The following is a 20,622-nucleotide window of genomic DNA, read 5'->3' as shown; positions in this document are numbered from 1 at the left end:
CATTTAGTGGTCTAGGTTTCTGCAACCCAGGTGTAGTAGCCCTATTAAATTCTGCAGTTTATAAATCATGGAAACTTGGTTCATGTTTGTGCTATAAATACAAGTAGTCCTTGACATATGACCATAATTGAACCCAAAATTTCTGTTGCTCAGGAAGATGCCCCATTTTATGACCTTGCCACAGTTCTTAGCTAAATCACTGCAGTTGTTAAGTTGGTAATACAGTTGTTAAGTGACTCTGGCTTCCCCACTGACTTTGCTTCAGAAGATCACAAAAGATATCACATACCCTGGGACACTGCAATCATCATAAATACATGCCACTTGCAAGTATCCAAATTTTGATTATGTGACCATGGAAATATTGCAATGGTCATAAATGTGAAAATAGTCATAAGACATTTTTGGTGGCCATAACTTTGAATGGTCACTAAACAAATGGTTATATATCAAAGATTACTTGTACACCAAATAAGTATAAATTAGTAAAATACTGTCCGTTGTGCAGCTAAAACTGTCTATTTAACTCTGGGTTTAACTCCGGAAGCACTAACTAGGCCTGGAATCTTGCAAGTGCGGGATAATCCAGCAGCTCTGAAGTTCTATATCAAATTTCCATGGTCTGCCCTACAGATGTATGAGTCTGCAGCTGACTGGAAAGGTGGGAATTAAAAGTCTGGGAAAGATTCTGGCTTCTTGAAATTCAGCATTTTTCTTATGTATCTTTCAGCACTAATCAAACAACTTCACCTAGGGACATCCAGATATTTTACAATATTTAAAGACAGAAAATAGGTTTAATACTTGATTTAATGAATGAAAGAAGAAGCTCTTATTATTGAAGTATCAAAGTATTGAACAACACATTTCCAATAAAAACAAGAGTTTCTAATTTCCAGGGATTTGATAGCCAATAGAACATTATCCTCTTCAGGATGAATGCAAGGTATATGTATATTTTTATACCATATCAAGTTTGTCTGTATTGAGTCTTAAAAAACAAATTTGTAAAGGTTGGGAATTTTCTTTGAAGAGAGATGAGTAAAGAAAAAAATTGATCCAGGCCTCTTCAGGGCTGCCAGCAGTTTGATTCATCCCATTTTCTCAATGTAAATTCCTCTTACTACGTATTAGTTGAGGGATGATTCTTGCAACATCTATGTGTGGGTGTTGCATTAAACAGCTGCTAAATGTTGAACTAGTTTGTGACTGGATTGTGTTTTGTTCCCACCTTCCCTGTTAATTGGACATTTAAGGCATCTACAAGATTTGTGGTTGGAGAGGTACATACTTTACTAAGAATTTTTTTGTTTAATTCTAATACCTTTACTTCATGTTATAAAAATAAAAACCAAGACATGGTGAGGCTGCCAATTGCTTTTTTGTGCATTGGATACATTCTGTTAACTCTTGCAGGTAAGTTATTGGATTCTTTGGTTTTGGTGATGGATACTATGTGTAATATTGATATAATTCTAGTGTTTTTCTAAAACAAATTATTTTAGACTCAAGTTATATCAAAAGCCCACTTCTGTACTTCAGGGTTGATAGGAAACTGATGTACCAAGTCATATGTTAATTTATCTCAATAGCATATGACAATTGAACCTATGGCATGTGTTGATCACTGATCAATATTGAGCGAGACTTCAGATGTATGTATATGTTCAATTATATATAGGTGAAGCTGTGAATGAAAATCAGTAACACGAGTTATAAATTTTAAAAAGTGATCTGTCATTTGTTTCTAGTGTTTACACCATTACAGGACAATTTCTAATCTTCTAGTTCGAAGCAATTATTTAAAAAACTAGGAACTAGACAACTGCAGGTATAATTGGATGCTACTGATTTTTAAAATAGCTTTCACCTATATTTTAGATTTTTAGAATGAAAATTATCTTGGTTGCATAGACAATAAAGCTGTTCTAAAACAAAAGCCCTTCAATACTTAAAACTTTGCAACACTTTTGGTGGCAATGATCACAGTCTTGTTTCATATGAATACAATTTGCACTCATATTTTCCCCTGTAGAAATAAAAATCTCTAACCTGATGTTGGGATCATTTTATTTCCTTTTTGTACAAGTTTATTCAGGATAAGATTTTATGATGTTTTAACATGGCATGTCAGAGCATCTGCTAAATAGAAGATAAACTGAAATTATGAATATCTTTGAAATGAATTAAATCATCTTTGGAAACCTATATAGTACAGGCAATATTCATTTAGTTTTCACTGTAAACCTATCTACTGAAATATTCAAGCTGATACTGTATTTTACAATGCAAACAATCCCATCATGATATATTCATTATTTAAAATTATCAAGTTGATTCCCAAATTATAACAATACATTCATGTATAATTTACAAAATGATCTTAGTTTTTATTAGAACTTCGAAATAAAATCCAAGTTAATAGGCATAAACAAAAGTGCCAAAACAAATGTACCTTTCCAGATATTAAAGAACTTTAGTTCCCATAACTTTTACCTCAAGTAGGTGATCATGAGAGTTTTATTCAAATAATAACTTTTAACAGCTGTAGTATGTAGTATCTACATATTAATTGTAGTATCTTCTTCATTCACCAAAGCTACAGCTTTTCTACTAGCAATGATAGAAAAATAAATAATTCAAGTCTGTCTTCTCTTGATTACAATTTGTAGTTATTTTTGTCAGACACGAATAACCAGGAATTCAAGCACTAAAAATTTATTACATGCTACCTATACATAAGAATCTGATCCACCAATGGTCAAGCCAAAATGGTGCTAAATAATGGTCAACGGAATTCACAGGGGGCTGGATGTAGTTTTTTTATGGGAGAGCAAAGATTCCAAACTGATGGAACTTGATTTCACTATTGGATCAGCCTGCTCATCTACAATTTTGTTAATGGAAGATATGACAAGTTTAGTAAATTATTAAAGACTCCAAAAAAGTCTCTGGATAAAAGGTAAACGCTTCTCAGTGCCCTCTGAATTTAAAAAGTGTTAACTTTGTGTAAATTTGTTGGTCTGTGACCATAATAAATATTGATAGATTGTATAAATTTGATTTCAGCATACAGCTTTGATTGGAAATCTGTCTGGTGTTTTTGATCAAATTCCTTTAACTACACAGTCTGAAACATATTTAATGACTAAGTTTAAATTACTAAAGGGTTTTGGAATTTCTTTCAACTTTTTTCTAAGTTTAAAGAAAAAAATATGGGAAAAGTATTGCAGCTGGTTCTCTTTATCTACAATGGATGAGAATGAGGAATGAGAATGTTAAAGAAAAGAAGATGGTTAATGTGAATTTGGTAAAAAGTAATCTGTGCAGCCAAATGAATCTAGATTCTTATTTCTAAATGTTTCAGCCTTTAAGCATAACACGCATTAAGTCAAGTATGTGGACTTTCTAGTTCCAAAATAATTGCATTGGGAGTTGCCTCTTTATGTAACTACAATTATGAATTTCACATGCAGAGACAGCTCTACATGCAGGCAGTGTGCTTTACAAGATGTATTCTTTGTTATACTTATTAATATAAAACATAATAAATGTTCCTTTTCTACACATGAGTCATACATCAAAAATACTTTTCATATTTGCTATATAGCTTGTATTTCCCACCCTCTATCGTTGATTCAGTCTTGACTGTAGAGATAATGCTAAAAGTATTCATTATCTCTCACAATAATACCTTAACGCAGGGTGTCAAACTGGTGGCACATGGGTCGGATGCATCATATACAGGCCACGCCCACCCTGGCTCCGCAAAGGCAAAAAAGTTGTGATATGTCACAATACATCATGTGATCAAGTTGACACCCGTGACTTTTAAAATGTTAATTATATTGTCATAAAATCACATTATTTCATTTTTATAGCTTCTATGCCATATTGATATGTTCACGACCCCTCCCCAAATCAGAATGAGGCATGACTCAGATAACATCATGCCGGTGTTATTAATAAATACTGTATGTTTAAGTATACACAGACATATTTCATTTGTGCCAAAGATTGCGCTAATAATTTCTAAATCTATTTAGAAATTTGATTTGCTTTCCCTCCAATTACACCAGTGGCCATTTATTCCTTCCACATTTCTATAATCTTTTTGAGTTTTGGTACCTGACAGCTTGATTGTTATTTTACTCCTGTTTTAATCCCACAGCTTTCTCTTAACTAAACCAATTTTTCACAGGGTCAGTGTTTTATAACAACTTTTTTTCATACTCATCATCAACTTTTTCTTCTTCCTCATTTCTTCCAGAGCCTATTATTTATTATTATTGTATTTGTCTCTCTCCACGCTGCAATTCTAGTCCATTACTGTTTTATAATAGGAAAGAACTGCACTGTTATTGGTGGTGTCCTATGCAGCAACTTTCCCCACAGTTATGAAGATTCAGTGACATTAGTTGTTCATCTAACACTTTTTTCAAAGGTTCAATTCCAGATTATAGTGCTGCCCAACATTTTCTCAGTCCAGTAACCAATACTTTTTGCCTCTGCATTAGGTACAATTAAATAGGTCCCATTTTTGTCAATCCCATATTTTATGAGCTTTATTCACGCCATCTTGTGAGTGCTGTCACTTTGGTGCTGAATAAGCAGTCTAAATAGACCAATACATCATTCAACTAGCCAATAGGGGAACACTATATACATACATACATGCATGCATACATACATACATACATACATACATATCTCCAAACAGTATTTTCTTGGCCTATTTTAATCCTTGTCCTGCATTTGCTTTTGCAATAAGAAAACAATTTATTAAATAAGGACACTGGAGGAGGTAAAAAGGTAGCAAGTGTTTGGCAAATGGCAAAGAGTCAGACTGACTGGAAAAGAGGAGACAGTGGCAAAACACAATGGTGTCCTGACTTCAGTTTGGGGCAGAGGAACTTGGCAGAGGGAGTTGAAAAGAAGAGTAACTTTGACCCAATAGGATACCATCCATCCCCCAACTTCAGAAGTTTGCATTTTTTTTTTTTAGTGCAGCAGTTAACTGGCAAAGATGTTCATAGAACACTGGAGTCACACCTGACATGGTGGGGACATAGAAATAGGCCAGTCTCTGGTACAGTCTTTCTACATGTCCATAATATAACTGAAATCATTAGGCTGACAGATAACCATTGGAAATAGATATAATCTAGAATTTTAATGAGATTAAGGGATTCCCACAGAATCTTGAAAGCCTGCCAAAACCTCTCCTGACTTCAACTTATACTGTATTTAAGCCAGTTGAGAAATATTTCTTTGGAGTTTCTTTCACAAATCAGATTTTTTTTCCTTAATAGCTCTGCATACTCCTAACCTCAATCACACTGTTATTACAGAATACCATACTCTGGGTCCATTAATCATGTATATGACTTGTTACAAAAAATAAGAAATAATTCTTTTTGGAAAAACTATAGTGGATATTTGTTAGAGAACTTTAATTTCTCTAATTGGTGAAAAATAAATCAGAAGCTCTTACAGTTGACTGCATTTAGCTGATTCAAATAACTTTATATTTATATAAAAATATTTACAATACCATTCTTCTTTACAGCAACATAACTTAAAGAAGATTTCTTACAGAGACAGACCAGAGATAAACCTTGAGACTGGAAATCCAGCTCCTAACTCAATACTCTTTTGCACAGACTCAGTAGCACTTTCTTCACATTGGCTGACTGAGTTACCACATGACTCTTCCTGCTCATGAATATTCCAACACTCCTCCCTTCATGACAGGAAGAGACATCAGACTTATTAACTTAATACATTTTCCATAGTGAACATTACCCAGTGGTTTAGTCATCATGTCTGCCAAATTATCCTCAGAAGAACAATGATGTAAACTAATCAATTTTCCTTTTACAGCTTCCCTGACATTACAATACTTAATGTCTACATGTTTACTTCTGTTCTTCACCCTGTCACCAGTTGCCATTTTTATACAGGCAGCATTGTCTTCAAATACCTTTACAGATTCTTTTACATTAATATTTAAATCTTGCAACAACTGTACATACCATGTTACTTCAGAACACAATTCAGATAAAGCAATAAACTCTGCTTCCGCTGTTGAAATAGCAACAGTTGTTTGTTTTCTGGACTTCCATCCAATCAGAGTCCCTCCAAACAATATTATAATCCCAGAATTTGATTTCCTTGTGTTTATGTCATTTGCATAGTCACTATTGACATAACACTTTAATTTCAATTCCTCAGTAATCTGTATTTGAAGACCCAAATTTATAGTTCCCTTTAAATATCTGAGAACCCTTTTTACACCCATCCAATGTAACTATGTAGGTGCAGCAGTAAAACGACTCAAAATGCTTACTGCGCAAGCTATGTCTGGTCTGGACCACTGTGATAGATATAACAAACTCCCTACTGCTGAGTGATATATCTCTTGATCACAAGTTTCACCTTTGTCCGCACTTAAACTATTATAAAAATCTGCACTCATGGGTGCAGTATTGCAATCTTTCATATTATATTTCTCTAATAACTGCTCAATTTTTCTCCTTTGACTGAGAATATAACCACCTTTTTCATTTTTCTGTATCCATACACCAAGATAACTTTTTTATTTCTCCCAAATTCTTTAATTCAAATTTCTTTCCTAATTTATCAGCAAATTCTTTGACTTGTGATGCATCCTTTGCGATGAAGCAAAGATCATCCACAAATGATAACAGTAGACAATTCCCTCCTTGTAACTGTCCAGTATATATACAGTTATCAGCTTTGCAACTTTTAAATCCAAGATCCTTTAAAGCAGTATCTAAACAGATATTCCAGTTTCTGGCTGACTGCTTCAGCCCATAAATAGCCTTGTTTAATTTATATACGATGTTAGGTTTTGCAATTTCATATCCTGGTGCTTGGATCATATAAATTTCTTCCTCTAACTTAGCATTGAGGAATGCAGTTGTGATATCAAAGTGCCAGATTTTATGCTTATATGCCGCTGCCAATGCCAGTGCTAATCTTATACTCTCACTTTTCACAGTTGGCGCAAATACTTCATCATAGTGCACATTCTTTAATTGTGAAAAACCTTGTGCCACTAACCTGGCCTTATACTGTATATCATTATTTGGCAATACCTTTTTCTTATATACCCATTTACAACCCACAGCTTTGGTTCCCTGTGGCAAAGTCACTGATTTAAATACTTCATGGTCTCCCATGGATTTCATCTCTTTATCCATGGCCTCCTTCCATTTTTCTTGTTCAGCTTGCCAACACTTCTTTATAACTTCTTGGCTCATACCACACATTACAAATCTTTACCTTGCTGGCAGAATACCTGTCAGGCGGAATTCCTTTATTACATCGCTCTGACCTACGAGGTATTAACTGCTCCTGTGTCTCAAGACTTTCTGGTTTCATGTCTTGTTCAGCCTCTCCTCCCTGAACATTGACATCTTCTATACTCATTTTTTCATCATTAGATGAATTATTGTCACTAAACAGATCACCGTCATTAAATGAGACATACCCAGAATTTGCATTAATTCTGTCCCAATTTTGTTCTGTTATTTCAAATTGTTGAAATAACAATTATTTTACTTCCATCGCTAAAGCAATACCCTTTTGACCCTGGCTCATAGCCCACAAACCTGAGCTTTCTTGCCTTTTGCTGTCCCTTTCTTCTGATTGCTTTCGGAATATGTACCCATGCAGTACTTCCAAAAATTCTCAAATGTGCCAGTGATGGCTTTCTCCCATATAGAATGACATATGGAGTATTATTAATGGAGGAACTCCACAGCCTGTTAACTATATAATTGGCAGTCAATATGGCTTCTCCCCAATATGAACTGCTCATACCAGAATCCTCTAATAATGAATCTTTCATTGTTTGCAAAACACCATTCCTTCTTTCAGCTCCACCATTCTCTGCTGCTGTGTAAGGATTTGTACGTCTGTGTCTTATCCCCAACTGCCCCAACCATTGTTGGAATTTAGTTGACATAAATTCAGTACCTCTGTCAGTTTGCAATTGACACACTTGTTGTCTGTACCTTCTCTCTACAAACTTACCCACTGTTTGAATTGTTGTAGCACCTCTGTCTTATCTCTAAGCAAGTAGCAAAACGAATACCTGCTATAATCATCAACAATTACCACTGCATATTTTCCTCCTCCCAAACTGGATTGCATAGGTCCCACCAGATCTGCATGGACCAGCTCTAGAACTCTTTTTGTTTGTCTTGTGCTATATTTATTAACTGGGAATGCCTTTGACTTTGATGCTTTGCATATTGCACAGTCCAAATATGTTTTGCATCCCTTCAAATTTAACCCTTCTGCAAAATCTTGCATTTGCTGCAAAACTTTAAAGCTTGCATGGCCAAGTCTTCTATGCAGAAGATGAACACATGAATCATGCTCTGCAACATTCTTAAATATATGGGAACATTGAACCCTTTTCCCTGCAATACATATAGATTATCTTCCTTTATGCCTTCTGCACAAATATTCCCATTCCTTTTGATGAGACACTTCCCATTTATAAAAATGATCTCAAAACCTTGTTTATCTAAATTAGACACACTTAACAAATTATGTTCCATCTCAGGTACACAAAGCACATTGGTAAACTTTGATTCCAAATATGGAATTTTTACATCGCCTTTTCCAATGACTTTTGCTTTCTGGCCATTTGCCAAAGCCACAGCTTCTTGTGCTACTGGAACAAACCTGCAACATAATTTAGAGTCATTAACAATTGTTTGACTTGCCCCACTATCAATTAGCCACTTGTCTCTGTTGTTGCTATTGCAAACTCTTGCAACACCAAAATGTTCCTTTTGCAAAGCAGTCCTTTTTCTTTGCACAAATGTCTTTTTCTGCAAATTGTAGCAAGTCTTTTCCCGCTGAGCAGCTCTCTGCTTGCAAAATCTCTCCTGTGTTGCAATTTGGTCCGGGTTTGATCTGCTTGTTTCTTCTCCTCTGGAGACTTGCAGTCTGGACCCCCTCCTCAGGAATTTCTCCTCCTCGTGGCTGCTTCTAAAATGGCATTTTTCTTCTTCATTAAGCAAACATGCCTTTAAAGCTTCAAAATTTAAGTCTTGCTCTTCTTTGCACTCAAATATTGCAGAAACTGTGTCCCAGGTTTTATCTAAACTGTTCAACACCAATAAAACCTTCTGGGACTCAGGGAATTTAATCCCACGTTGTTCTAAGTCCAAAAATAAACTTTGCATTTTATTTAAATGCTGTTCCACAGATTCACCTGGTTGCAAACAGGCTCTGTAAAGTTTTCTTGACAATTGCACTATGTTGCAAGCAGAAACATTCACGTGCACAGCTCTCAATTTCAACCATATTTCCTTTGCAGGCTTTAAATTTGCAACATTTAGAAATTGTGCATCATCTAAATTCAAGATGAGATAAGCCATAGATTGATCATGGCTTTTCTGATCTGCAGCTGAAAATACTTGTGGTGGATTTTCAACAATATACCACAGCTCTTTAGCTTTCAGCAAACATTCCATTTTTGCAGCCCACACAATGTAATTCTTCTGGCCCAAACGAGGCACACAGCTTTCCTTAAATTCCATTGCAGACATTCTGCTAATTCTGCCTTGTTCTTATACTTTCTAAACACAGGCAATTTCTTCCAGCTTTAAATTACAATGCAGTCCTTAGTAAGTTCTGGGCCCATAACCTATTAGAGAATTTTAATTTCTCTAATTGGTGAAAAATAAATCAGAAGCTCTTACAGTTGACTGCATTTAGCTGATTCAAATAACTTTATATTTATATAAAAATATTTACAATACCATTCTTCTTTACAGCAACATAGCTTAATGAAGATTTCTTACAGAGACAGACCAGAGATAAACCTTGAGACTGGAAATCCAGCTCCTAACTCAATACTCTTTTGCACAGACTTAGTAGCACTTTCTTCACATCGGCTGACTGAGTTACTACATGACTCTTCCTGTTCATGAATATTCCAACAATATTTTCTCGCCAGCATCCATAATCAGAAAGTCTCTCTCTCTCCCTCTCTCTCTCTCTCTCTCTCTCTCTCTGCTTAGCAAAAGTGAATTTGCAGTGAATTTCAGCTGCTTATTTCAGATGTCTCAAATGTATTCTACATGATATACAGTATCTGTTCAATATTCATATAACTGAGTTGTTGGTTATTGAAAGCTCACTGAATGTGTTGTGAATTTATCTGCTATTGATCAAAAATCTTTTGGACATGAGATTTTAAGACTAGATTTTAAGATGGGCAAAAAAGGAACAGGATCCATCATAAAATATATTCAGGAACTGAGTAAACAATACATTTGCATTGTTCCTAGGATGCCGTCTCACTATGAGATATTACCATATATCATATGGTATACCATATATATACCATACAATATGGCAATATTTTTACAGGCCAGCCTATGGAAAAAGGGGAACAAGATGTTTTTAAACCCTTCAATGTTTGTGTTTCTTTTGATAGACAATGGCGATTTTGACTTAAAAGATGCTCTTGACCCAAGTAAGTATATTAGAAAATAAAAAATTCTTACTGAAAAGTCAAATGTTTTCATTAAACTGAATTTTGTTTCAGCTTATGTCAAAGGTAGGTAACATTATTCTCATGGCAACCAACAGATAGATACTTCTTTTCATGCCCACTAGACTTCTTGCATCACTTGATTTTTAAATGATTTTTTAATTTTTTTTAAAAAATGAATGGGATGTGACATGCTACAAATCCAACCCTTAGTGTTTAACATCCTAATAATTTTCAATACTGGTTCTCCACATGTGCGTCCCATAAGGATTCTTAGAAAATTAAAATGATGGATGACTACAACTAGACCTTTGTTTAAACAACGTATTCCCACCAAATCAGATATAGTAAATGGTATATACCATTAATGTGTCACAAAATTTTAAACGTGGCTGTGCATGCTGCCCTGAACAGCGAGTAATGCACTAATGCAGCCTCATAAGATTGTAAACTTTTAACATTATTATGTGATTTTAGCAATATTTATATACATTAACTTGGTTAAAGACCAGTGGAACAGCTTGCCTTCAGAAATCGTGGGAGCACCATCACTGGAGCTTTTTAAGAAGAGACTAGACCAGGGATCTCCAAACTTGGCCTTTTTATGACTTGTGGACTTCAACTCCCAGAATTCCTCAGTCAATGTGCCTGGCTGAGGAATTCTGGGAGTTCAGTCCACAAGTCATAAAAGAGCCAAGTTTGAAGACCCTGGACTAGACAGTCACTTATCTAAAATAGTATAAGTTTTCCTACTTGAGTACGGGGCTGGACTAGAAGACCTTGAAGGTCCCTTCCAGATTTCCTATTCTATTCTATTCTATTCTATTCTATTCTATTCTATTCTATTCTATTCTATTCTATTCTAATGTTTTTCAAATTTGGCAACTTTAAGCTATGTGGACTTCAGCTGCCAGAAGCCAGCTGCGGAATTCTGGGATTTGAAGTCCACACATTGTAAAATTGCCAAGTTTAGAAAACAGTGATCTAGCCTAAAGCTCTGCTTTTTCTTAGTGTGTTACCACATATGTACAGGCAAAAATGAACTATGGCTGACCCTATTTAAAATTTCAAGATCAGCCAATGTAAGCTATACACACTTGCTTCCAAAGAATATAAATACATACCTCTTTATTAAAATATTATTTATTTATTCACGTTGTTGTTGTTATTATATTATTATTATTATTATTATTATTATTATTATTATTATTATTGATGGTGATGATGATGATGTTGGAAGTGACCTTGGAGGTCATCTAGTCCAGCCCCCTGCTCAGGCAGGAAACCCTATACCATTTCAGACAAATGGCTGTCCAATCTCTTCTTAAAGACTTCCAGTGTTGGAGCATTCACAGCTTCTGGAGGCACGTTGTTCCATTGATTAATTATTCTAACTGTCAGGAAGTTTCTCCTTAGTTCTAGGATGCTTCTCTCTTTGGTTAGTTTGCATACATTGCTTTTTGTCTTGCCTTCAGGTGCTTTGGAGAATACCTTGACTCCCTCTTCTTTGTGGCAACCCCTGAGATATTGGAAGACTGCTATCATGTCCCCCCCACTTGTCCTTCTCTTCATTAAACTAGACATACCCAATTCCAGCAACTGTTCCTTGTATGTTTTAGCTTCCAGTCCCCTAACCATCTTTGTTGCTCTTCTCTGTACTCTTTCTAGAGTCTTAACATCTTTTTTACATCGTGGTGACCAAAACTGGATGCAGTATTCCAAGTGTTCCCTTACCAAGGCATTGTAAAGTGGTATTAACACTTCACGTGATCTTGATTCTATCCCTCTATTAATGCAGCCTAGCACTGTGTTGGTTTTTTGGGCAGCTGCAGCACACTGCTGGCTTATATTTAAGTGATTGTCCACTAGGACTCTGAGATCCCCCTCACAGTTACTACTATTGAGCAAAGTACCTCCTAAGCTATACCTGTGCATTTGGTTTTTCTTGCCTAAATGTAGAACCTTACCTTTTTCACCATTGAATTTCATTTTGTTAGATCGTGCCCAATGTTCAAGTCTGTCAAGATCCTTCTGTATCTTACGCCTGTCTTCGGGAGTTCCCCATCTATCTATCCCCATATATTCATATGCATCTAATTAGAGTGTTAGCATATTTCATAACATTTTTTACTAAGCAATATTGCATACAATATATTAATTTAGAAATAATTATCAAATAAAAAAAAATATTCGTCCAGGCAATCTTAGAGATAAAGTATTTGTGGAACTGAATATATCTTGAAGCTAAATTCCATTTGGTTGAACTTTGAGATATTCAGTATTTGTTTCTTGTCATTTTTTTAAATTGAGTCCTGAAAATTGCATCTCTTTGAAAGGAACTTTTTTCACAGGAAAATTATATAAATATTTTTAAAAACTTTATTTTTAAAAACTTTACCCAAGAGAGCAAAAGGGAACTGGCTTGATTTTCAGTCATTTTTAAGAATACTATTGATAAGTTTGTAAAGAATATTGGAAGCTTAAAATACCTCTTTTATTTTTGTTCCTCCTGAAAATAATGAATATAAATAGTATATTAATAGCAATTAGTAGACATGTGATATTGGGAATTAGGGGACCTTAAAAATGAAGAGTTCATTTGCTCAGCTTGTGCTAATTCTGAGGGTTTATAAAGAGAGGAGAAGATTGTGTTGTCAACATCACAATGAGTTTTAGAAATGACAACTAGCCTCCTTTTTGATAATCTTAATAATACAGTAATGTTCATTTACTTTGCTTAGATGATAAGAAGCCTTCTGAAGCAACCAAAAAGCCACCAGGGGGTAAGTATTAAATTGCAGCTGCTCAAATAAATACTACAGTGCTAAAGCTTTCTTTGTGCCAGATCTAAACTATAACTGAAATGTTCTCAATACTCTTTAAGGAGCTTTTCCTAATACTGTATACTGCTGGTTTGGACATTGTAACCTTTTTTGGAGTGGTTTTGTTTTTTTCCAGAGAGCAACTCCTGCTTAATTCTTAAAGATGAATGCCATTTTTTTTCCTGTCCCTTTCCATCAATTGCCCATTCCTAATGGTTATTGTAAAGAAAGATAAAAACAATCTTCCAGTATTGATAACAAGAATAATAATTGGCATTTATGGGCATTGTAATCCAAGGTGTTTTTCTGGAGAAGAATAGATTAAAGAAATGTTTATTGTTCCTAAAGAAATAAAATGTATGATAAGGAAATTTACTGTATATCTGGAAATATTTATTCTAGGTAACAAACCCCGACCTCTCTTATATCCTGACCTTAGACCATATTCAGATAATCATGGAAATGGCGGTAAGAAAGGAATATGTGTTATTTAGATCTATTCATAATATTTTTCCTTCCACTGGTTTGATTATGTTTATTGATTTGTAATATGTTGATTTAAGAAATTCCTTTAATGGTGGCAATGTCGGTGGCGGCACGATTGCAACTGGTAAGATTTGGTTTTGTTGTTAAGTTTTGAAATATTTAGCTACCTTTCTACTCTTTTCATTTAAATCAGTGGTTCTCAACCTTTTTAATGCCACGACCCCCAACTGGTCGTAAGTCGGGGACTACTCAACCGGTCGTAAGTCAAGGACTACTCAACTGGTGCAGCACTGTTTGCAGAATGGGACTTTTGGCAGGCTCAGCAGGGCAGAGACAGCCTGGATAATTCCTATCGGCTTTTGAAAGCCAATAGTATTAGACTCTATTCAAGAGAGTCTATTCTATTGGCTTTCAAAAGCCAATAGAATAAAAGGGAGTAGCACAGCTAAGGAAAAGGGGGAAAAAAATGGCCGACTGTGTTGTTTGGCGACCCCCGTGAAATGGTTGTTCGACCCCAAATAGGGTCCCGACCCACAGGTTGAGAACCACTGATTTAAATCCATGGATCAATATTACTGGAACATATTGATCAGCAGTTCTAATTTAATTTTTAGTACTTTAAATAAAGTACTGTTCATATCATCTATATTAACTAGGCTGTAAAGTAGATGTATGTCATCAAATAAAGGGAATAGTATGTGAAATATGAATGTCTATACAAGAAAGCCTGAGTGGCAGTTGGCTGCAGGAATTTGCATGACCTTGAAAGACCAAGTTGTGTAACAAGGCCACAACAATTTCCTTTGGTGCTGCTTTCTTAATATTCCTCCTTACCTGTCTTTCATTTTAGTTATCATGCATAAGAATCTGCTTTGCTGTTCTGCATGATTGCTTAAGACTCTGCTTTTGACCATTTACATTTTTTAGATATCTGTAGTGTCAGCTCTGCCTGGCTTGGCTTGGGGGCTTCACAGGCATCCTGCCATTAAAAGAAGAGGGGGAGGAGGATGAAAGGAGGAAGAATGAAAGAACAATAAAGCTTTGTATACATGATAAGAAATTGGGGGGGGGGGGGAAATCACAGGTGAGAAGGACCAGATCCCATGGCCAGGCACCCTGAGAAATATGTGGATTACCCCCAAACATCTCAGAGTTCTCAAAACATCTTGGTGAGCTTCAGTTGGCTGGAAACGGTCTGATTATGGGGGGACTGAGGGCTGGGGCAAACCTACATCTCATTTTTGTATCCAGTGAGCATGGTAATTTCAGAGCAAGCTTGATTTTACTGCAACCAACACTCTTAGTAAAAGAACCCTTTGCTCTAACCAAATGGAGTCAAAGGCTTTTCTTTCCTAAGGGATCGGATTGGTGCAGGTCTGACAGGTAGTTTCACATCAAATACCATCAAACCATTTGCAAGACACTTCAAGATGCATTTTGGTACATCAGCTAATGTTTCAGATAGATTCTGAAATCCTCAAGATGGAGAAAATGAGAGTATGAAAGACAGGGAAAAGAGTAACAACATAATTAATTTTATTTTTTAGGTGCCTTTAATGACCTAGATCTCAATGATGGGAAATCTTTACCTCCACGCCCAGCAGGTAGCGTATAGATTCTTTTTCAGGTGATTCATGTTCCTCTACTTTAGCAATGTGGCAAAATAATTTAATTGGTAGATTTGCTTTTAACAAGCATTTTAATCCATTATAAGCAGTTTGAAATTCATACTTTAACTTTTATAGAAGTCTGTTATATAGGGGAAATTGCCAAGGTTCTCAATGTTATTTTATAGTCTACTATTTTTTTTTATTGAAATTTTTTTGAAAATTTTACAAAAAACAAAAAAAGACAACAACAAAAAACAAGACAACCCTCACCCAAACCCTCCCAAACCACCCCCCTCCCTCCCCCCGAGCTTCCCAGAGCTGAATATAGGCTTAATTAAAATTTTAAAAATTCTAAAAAAAATAATCAACTTATAAGATAATTAACAATAAAATATATATAACAATAAAAACATAAGCATTAAGAAAAAAATACTTTAAAAAAAGAAAAAAAAGAAAGAAAAAAAGATATAAAAGAAAAGAAAAGAAAGAAAGAATACAATCTATAAAATACAAATTTAAATACAAATTATGAAAAAGCTAGATGGTATTTCTTTATAGCCAATTTGTATTGTATGAAATTTATCCATTTTTCCCATATGGCAAAAAATTTCTCTTGTGATTGATCCTTTAAGAAAGCCGAAATCTTTGCCATTTCCGCCAGATAAGAAACTTTTAAAAACCACTCTTGCAAAGTAGGCAAAGATTCCTTCTTCCAGTATTGCCCTACTAACAGCCTTGCGGCTGTAATGAAATTTAGCATCAATATAGTCTCTTGAGTATCACAATTGGTAACAATACCTAACAAAAATAATTGTGGGGTAAATTTTACCCTCCTTCTAAAAATTCTTTGAATATTCCACCATATCTTAATCCAAAAAGCTTTTATATTTTTACACGACCACCAGATATGATAGTAAGTAGCATTCAAACATCCACATCTCCAACATTTAGGCTGTAAGTCAGGAAACATACGAGACATTTTTTGTGGCTCAAGGTGCCATCTATAAAACATTTTATAAAAGTTCTCCCTTAGGTTCTGGGCTTGCGTAAATTTAACATTTCTCACCCAGATAATTTCCCAGGTGTCCAATAGAACTGGTTCACCAAAATTTTGTGCCCATTTAATCATACATTCTTTAATTAATTCTGATTCTGAATCCAGTTCCACTAGAACCCCATAAATTCTCTTAATATGAGTTCGCCTTTGATCTCTTACTTGTTTAAAGAGATTCTCATCTTCTCTAAGCAAGCCTGTACTATTATCCATCTTCCATCTATCCTGTCTATATTGAAACCATGAATAAGTAATATTTTCATATACTAAATCTTCCAAAGATTTTAACTGCCAATTTTGACCATCCCATTTAAGTAATTGTGTATAAGAAACCCTATCCATTTTAACTCCTCTCCTTATCCCCTCTATTGCATGCCCAGGTATAGCCCATAGTGGTATTTTAAAATCACTTTTATAATATTTCCTCCAAACCCGAAGTAGAGGAGTCCTTATAATATGAGATTTAAAAACCTGATCCACTTTTTTATTAAAAATTAGATAGGCATGCCATCCAAAAAGTAAGTCCCAACCCTCCAAGTGGAGTATTTCTACATTTGTTAAGTTTACCCAATCACTAATTAGTGTTAAAACCACGGCATCATAATATAATTTCAAATTCGGTACCTTGAGTCCACCTCTTTCATGGAAATCCTGCAAAATTTTGAGCTTTACCTTTGGTTTCTTCCCTGCCCAAATGAATTTATTAATACCTTTCTGCCATTCATTTAAATTAACCTCATTCTTTAAAATGGCTAACATTTGAAACAAAAAAAGAAATTTTGGTAAAACATTCATTTTAATCACTGCAATTCTTCCCATAAGAGATAACTGTAACTTCTCCCAATTCTTTAAGTCTTTCTGTACCCTGACCCACAGCCTTTCATAATTATATTTATACAATTTTGCATTAGAAACAGACAAAGTAACCCCCAAATATTTTGTCTTATCAACAACCTCAAAGTCAGTCAAATTAACCAAAATCTGCTTGTCCAAATTAGTCATATTTTTAGGTAATATTTTAGTCTTATTATTATTAATTTTAAAGCCCGAAACCCGTCCATATTGATAAATCAATTGTAGTAACTTTACTACAGAATAGGTAGGTTGAGACAAAGTAACCACCAAGTCATCTGCAAAAGCTCTTAACTTATATTCTTTTTTGTTTACTTCTATTCCCTTTATTTCCTGCGACTCTTGAATTTTAATCAGCAAAATTTCCAATGTTAAAACAAACAGTAACGGTGACAATGGACATCCCTGTCTTGTACCTTTTTCTATTGCAAAAACCTCTGACAAACCCCCATTGACAATAATTTGTGCCATTTGTTTTTGATATATAGAACCAAAAGCTTGTAATATTTTTTCTCTAAAGTTCATCTCCTCAATTACTCTTAACATAAACTGCCAGTTCAATTGGTCAAAAGCTTTTTCAGCATCTAAAAATATCAGCCCAGCAGAGATTTGGTTATTTTTATCTAAATATTCTAATAAATTAACAACTTGTCTAACATTATTTTTCATATACCTACCAGTTATAAAACCCGATTGATCCTTATGTATAAGCTGATACAAAACCCTCATGAGCCTATTTGCTAAAATTTTTGTAAAAATCTTATAATCTACATTTAAGAGAGATATAGGCCTATAATTCTTTGGTAAGGTAAGATCTTGATCCTCTTTTGGAATCAAAGATATAAAAGCACTGCGCCATGACGGAGGAATCTCTGAACCCTGTAATATGTTATTAAAAAGCTCACATAAAGGTTGGGTCATCTCTTCTACTAAAGTTTTGTAATAAATGGATGTCAAACCATCCGTACCCGGCGCTTTGCCTAATTTTAATTGTTTAATAACTGTCACAATTTCCTCATTGGTAATTAACTCATTAATTTCTTGTTTCTGATCTTCTGTTAATTTAGGAAAATTGGCCTCACTTAAATAATTATTTATATCTAAAAATTGTACATTAGTACTCTTATATAATTTTTGGTAATAATCTAAAAAAGATTTCTTAATCAACTCCTTCTGATACACTAATTTGCCATTGTAATTTATTTTATCTATAGTTCTCCGTCTCTGTTTCTTTCTTAATTGATAGGCCAACCATCTCCCTGGTTTATTAGCATTACAAAATGTATTTTGTTTCATAAACAATAAGTTAGTTGCAGTTTGATCAGCCATCAGCATGTTAAATTGTGTTTTTAACAATTTTATAGATTCTTTAATCTTTTCATCTGTAGGATTTAGAATCAGAGACTTTTCTTTTAATTTAATCTCATCTTCCAATTCCTTACGTTTCTGGATCTGCTTTTGTCTATGGACATTATTCATTTTTATCAGAATCCCACGCATAAAAGCTTTACCTGCGTCCCATACCATTGATATTGATGTTCCCTTGTGCATATTTAAAGCAAAATAATCCTTTAAACACTCCTTTAATTCTTGAACATTCCTTTCTTGTCTAAATAAGTTCTCATTCACCCTCCAGGATCTCCTCTCCTCTTTTTCATGAACCAATTCCATCCAAACTGGACTCTGATCCGTCAATGACCTAGGAAAGATTTTAACATTCTTTACCCTGTTATATAAATCAGTTGTAATCAAGAAAAAGTCAATTCTTGAAAAAGATTGATGTCTATCTGAGAAAAAAGTAAAGTAAAGTAAAGTCTCTCTCCTCTTGGTTACGTTCACACCAGTAATCCCTCAGCTCCCAGTCCTCTTTCAGATCAAAAAAAGCTTTGGGTAATTTAGCCTGTTTAAAAAAAGTGGAAGAGCCTTTTTTGTCCCTTTGTGTATCTAAAACACCATTCCAATCTCCCATTAATATCACAGATGTATAGTCCAACGAAATTATTTTCTGATGTAACAGTCTGTAAAATTGTTCCTGTTGTTGGTTTGGTGCATACAATCCCACTATAAGTATTTTCTTACCATATAAACCCAGTTCAATCATAACATATCTTCCTTGAAAATCTGATTCTACCAGACGAACTGGTAGATTTTGCTTGACATAAATAACCACACCCCCTTTTTTCCCAGGGGCAGGAGATACAAAGTGAGATCCCAGACGAGCGTTGAGTAAATACTTTTGATCTTTAAGTTGAATATGAGTTTCCTGCAAACAAATAATGTCATTATTATGTTGCTTTAAATAGTAAAATATTTTCTTTCTTTTCTGGGGAGAATTAAGGCCGTTAACATTCCAGGTCCCCCATTACTATTGTGATGTGCTTCCTACATACCTTAGTTAGCTGACTAGCAAAAAGTTCATCTATTTCCTCTAAGCCAATAGAATAGACTCCCTTGAATAGAGTTTAATTCTATTGGCTTTCAAAAGCCAATAGGAATTGTCCAGGCTGTCTCTGCCCTGCTGAGCCCGCCAAAAGTCCCATTCTGCAAACGGTGCTGCACCAGTTGAGTAGTCCTCAACTTACGACCAGTTGGGGGTCGTGGCATTAAAAAGGTTGAGAACCACTGTTGTAGAGGAACTCTTTAGAACTAACAGTCACTATTGTGAAGAACCAGGAGGGGAGCGGGCTTAGAAAATTAGGCATAGTGCTATTCAGCAAGGTTTTGAAGAAGAAAAGACAACATCTGGTTGAATTCAACGTGGAGGGATTATTTCTGTGTTTTGTAGACAATCTGTTGTATTTGTTATATAATGGTGTGTCTACTAACCAAGAAATTATCACTAGAGCCAGGGAATTCCTTAATAGGCTCAGCATTTCTACAGGGCTCAGAATGGATTTTTCACAGATACACTTATTTGAAGAGTATTTGGGTATAACCCTTGTTTAATCATCAAGGGTGGGGGTGGAGGCTTTTTGTCACTGGAAGACCCCAACAAGAAAAGCTGGAATTTATGTTGCTACACAAAAATCATTACTGTGGGGTAAAAAACATCAAAGAGTTCATGGGTGTACATTACTTCTGTGAATGTACACCCATGAACTGTATCACCCCAAATTTAGACATGATTGTCAGTACTTTTGTTGGGCATGTTTGGAGTAAGTGTCATGAGGTGGATGGGGGAAAAGCAAGATGCTTTAAGTGCAAATTGCTTTGCCAGTCTAAGGCATGTCTTGAAAGACATGTACAGCTGGCAGA

At 34.9% G+C, this 20,622-nt stretch overlaps 1 protein-coding gene across 7 annotated transcripts in view; it reads left to right on the top strand.

Moving 5' to 3' along the window:
• The first annotated feature begins 892 nt into the window (after positions 1-892).
• The window catches only part of LOC120297518 (glycoprotein Xg-like), a 93,561-nt gene continuing 73,831 nt past the window's right edge, over positions 893-20,622 (top strand). For 3 of the 7 annotated variants that reach the window (XR_005553816.1, XR_005553817.1, XM_039320240.1), the window contains exons 1-5: positions 928-1,416; positions 10,487-10,525; positions 13,285-13,326; positions 13,768-13,833; positions 15,399-15,455. Coding sequence is in view for 2 of the 7 variants with exons in the window: in XM_039320240.1 (XP_039176174.1) it covers positions 1,359-1,416; positions 10,487-10,525; positions 13,285-13,326; positions 13,768-13,833; positions 15,399-15,455 (262 nt within the window). In the remaining 5 variants the exon portion in view is untranslated. Of the gene's footprint in view, positions 1,417-10,486; positions 10,526-13,284; positions 13,327-13,767; positions 13,834-15,398; positions 15,456-20,622 lie in introns of all 7 variants that reach the window. The other 4 variants (XR_005553818.1, XM_039320239.1, XR_005553819.1 and 1 more) reach the window with 4 other exon arrangements.

Source organism: Crotalus tigris, unplaced genomic scaffold (genome assembly GCF_016545835.1).
Source record: "Crotalus tigris isolate CLP2741 ecotype Arizona unplaced genomic scaffold, ASM1654583v1 scf7180000023627.613776, whole genome shotgun sequence".
Lineage (NCBI taxonomy): Eukaryota > Metazoa > Chordata > Lepidosauria > Squamata > Viperidae > Crotalus > Crotalus tigris.
This window is presented reverse-complemented; position numbering and strand designations above follow the sequence as displayed.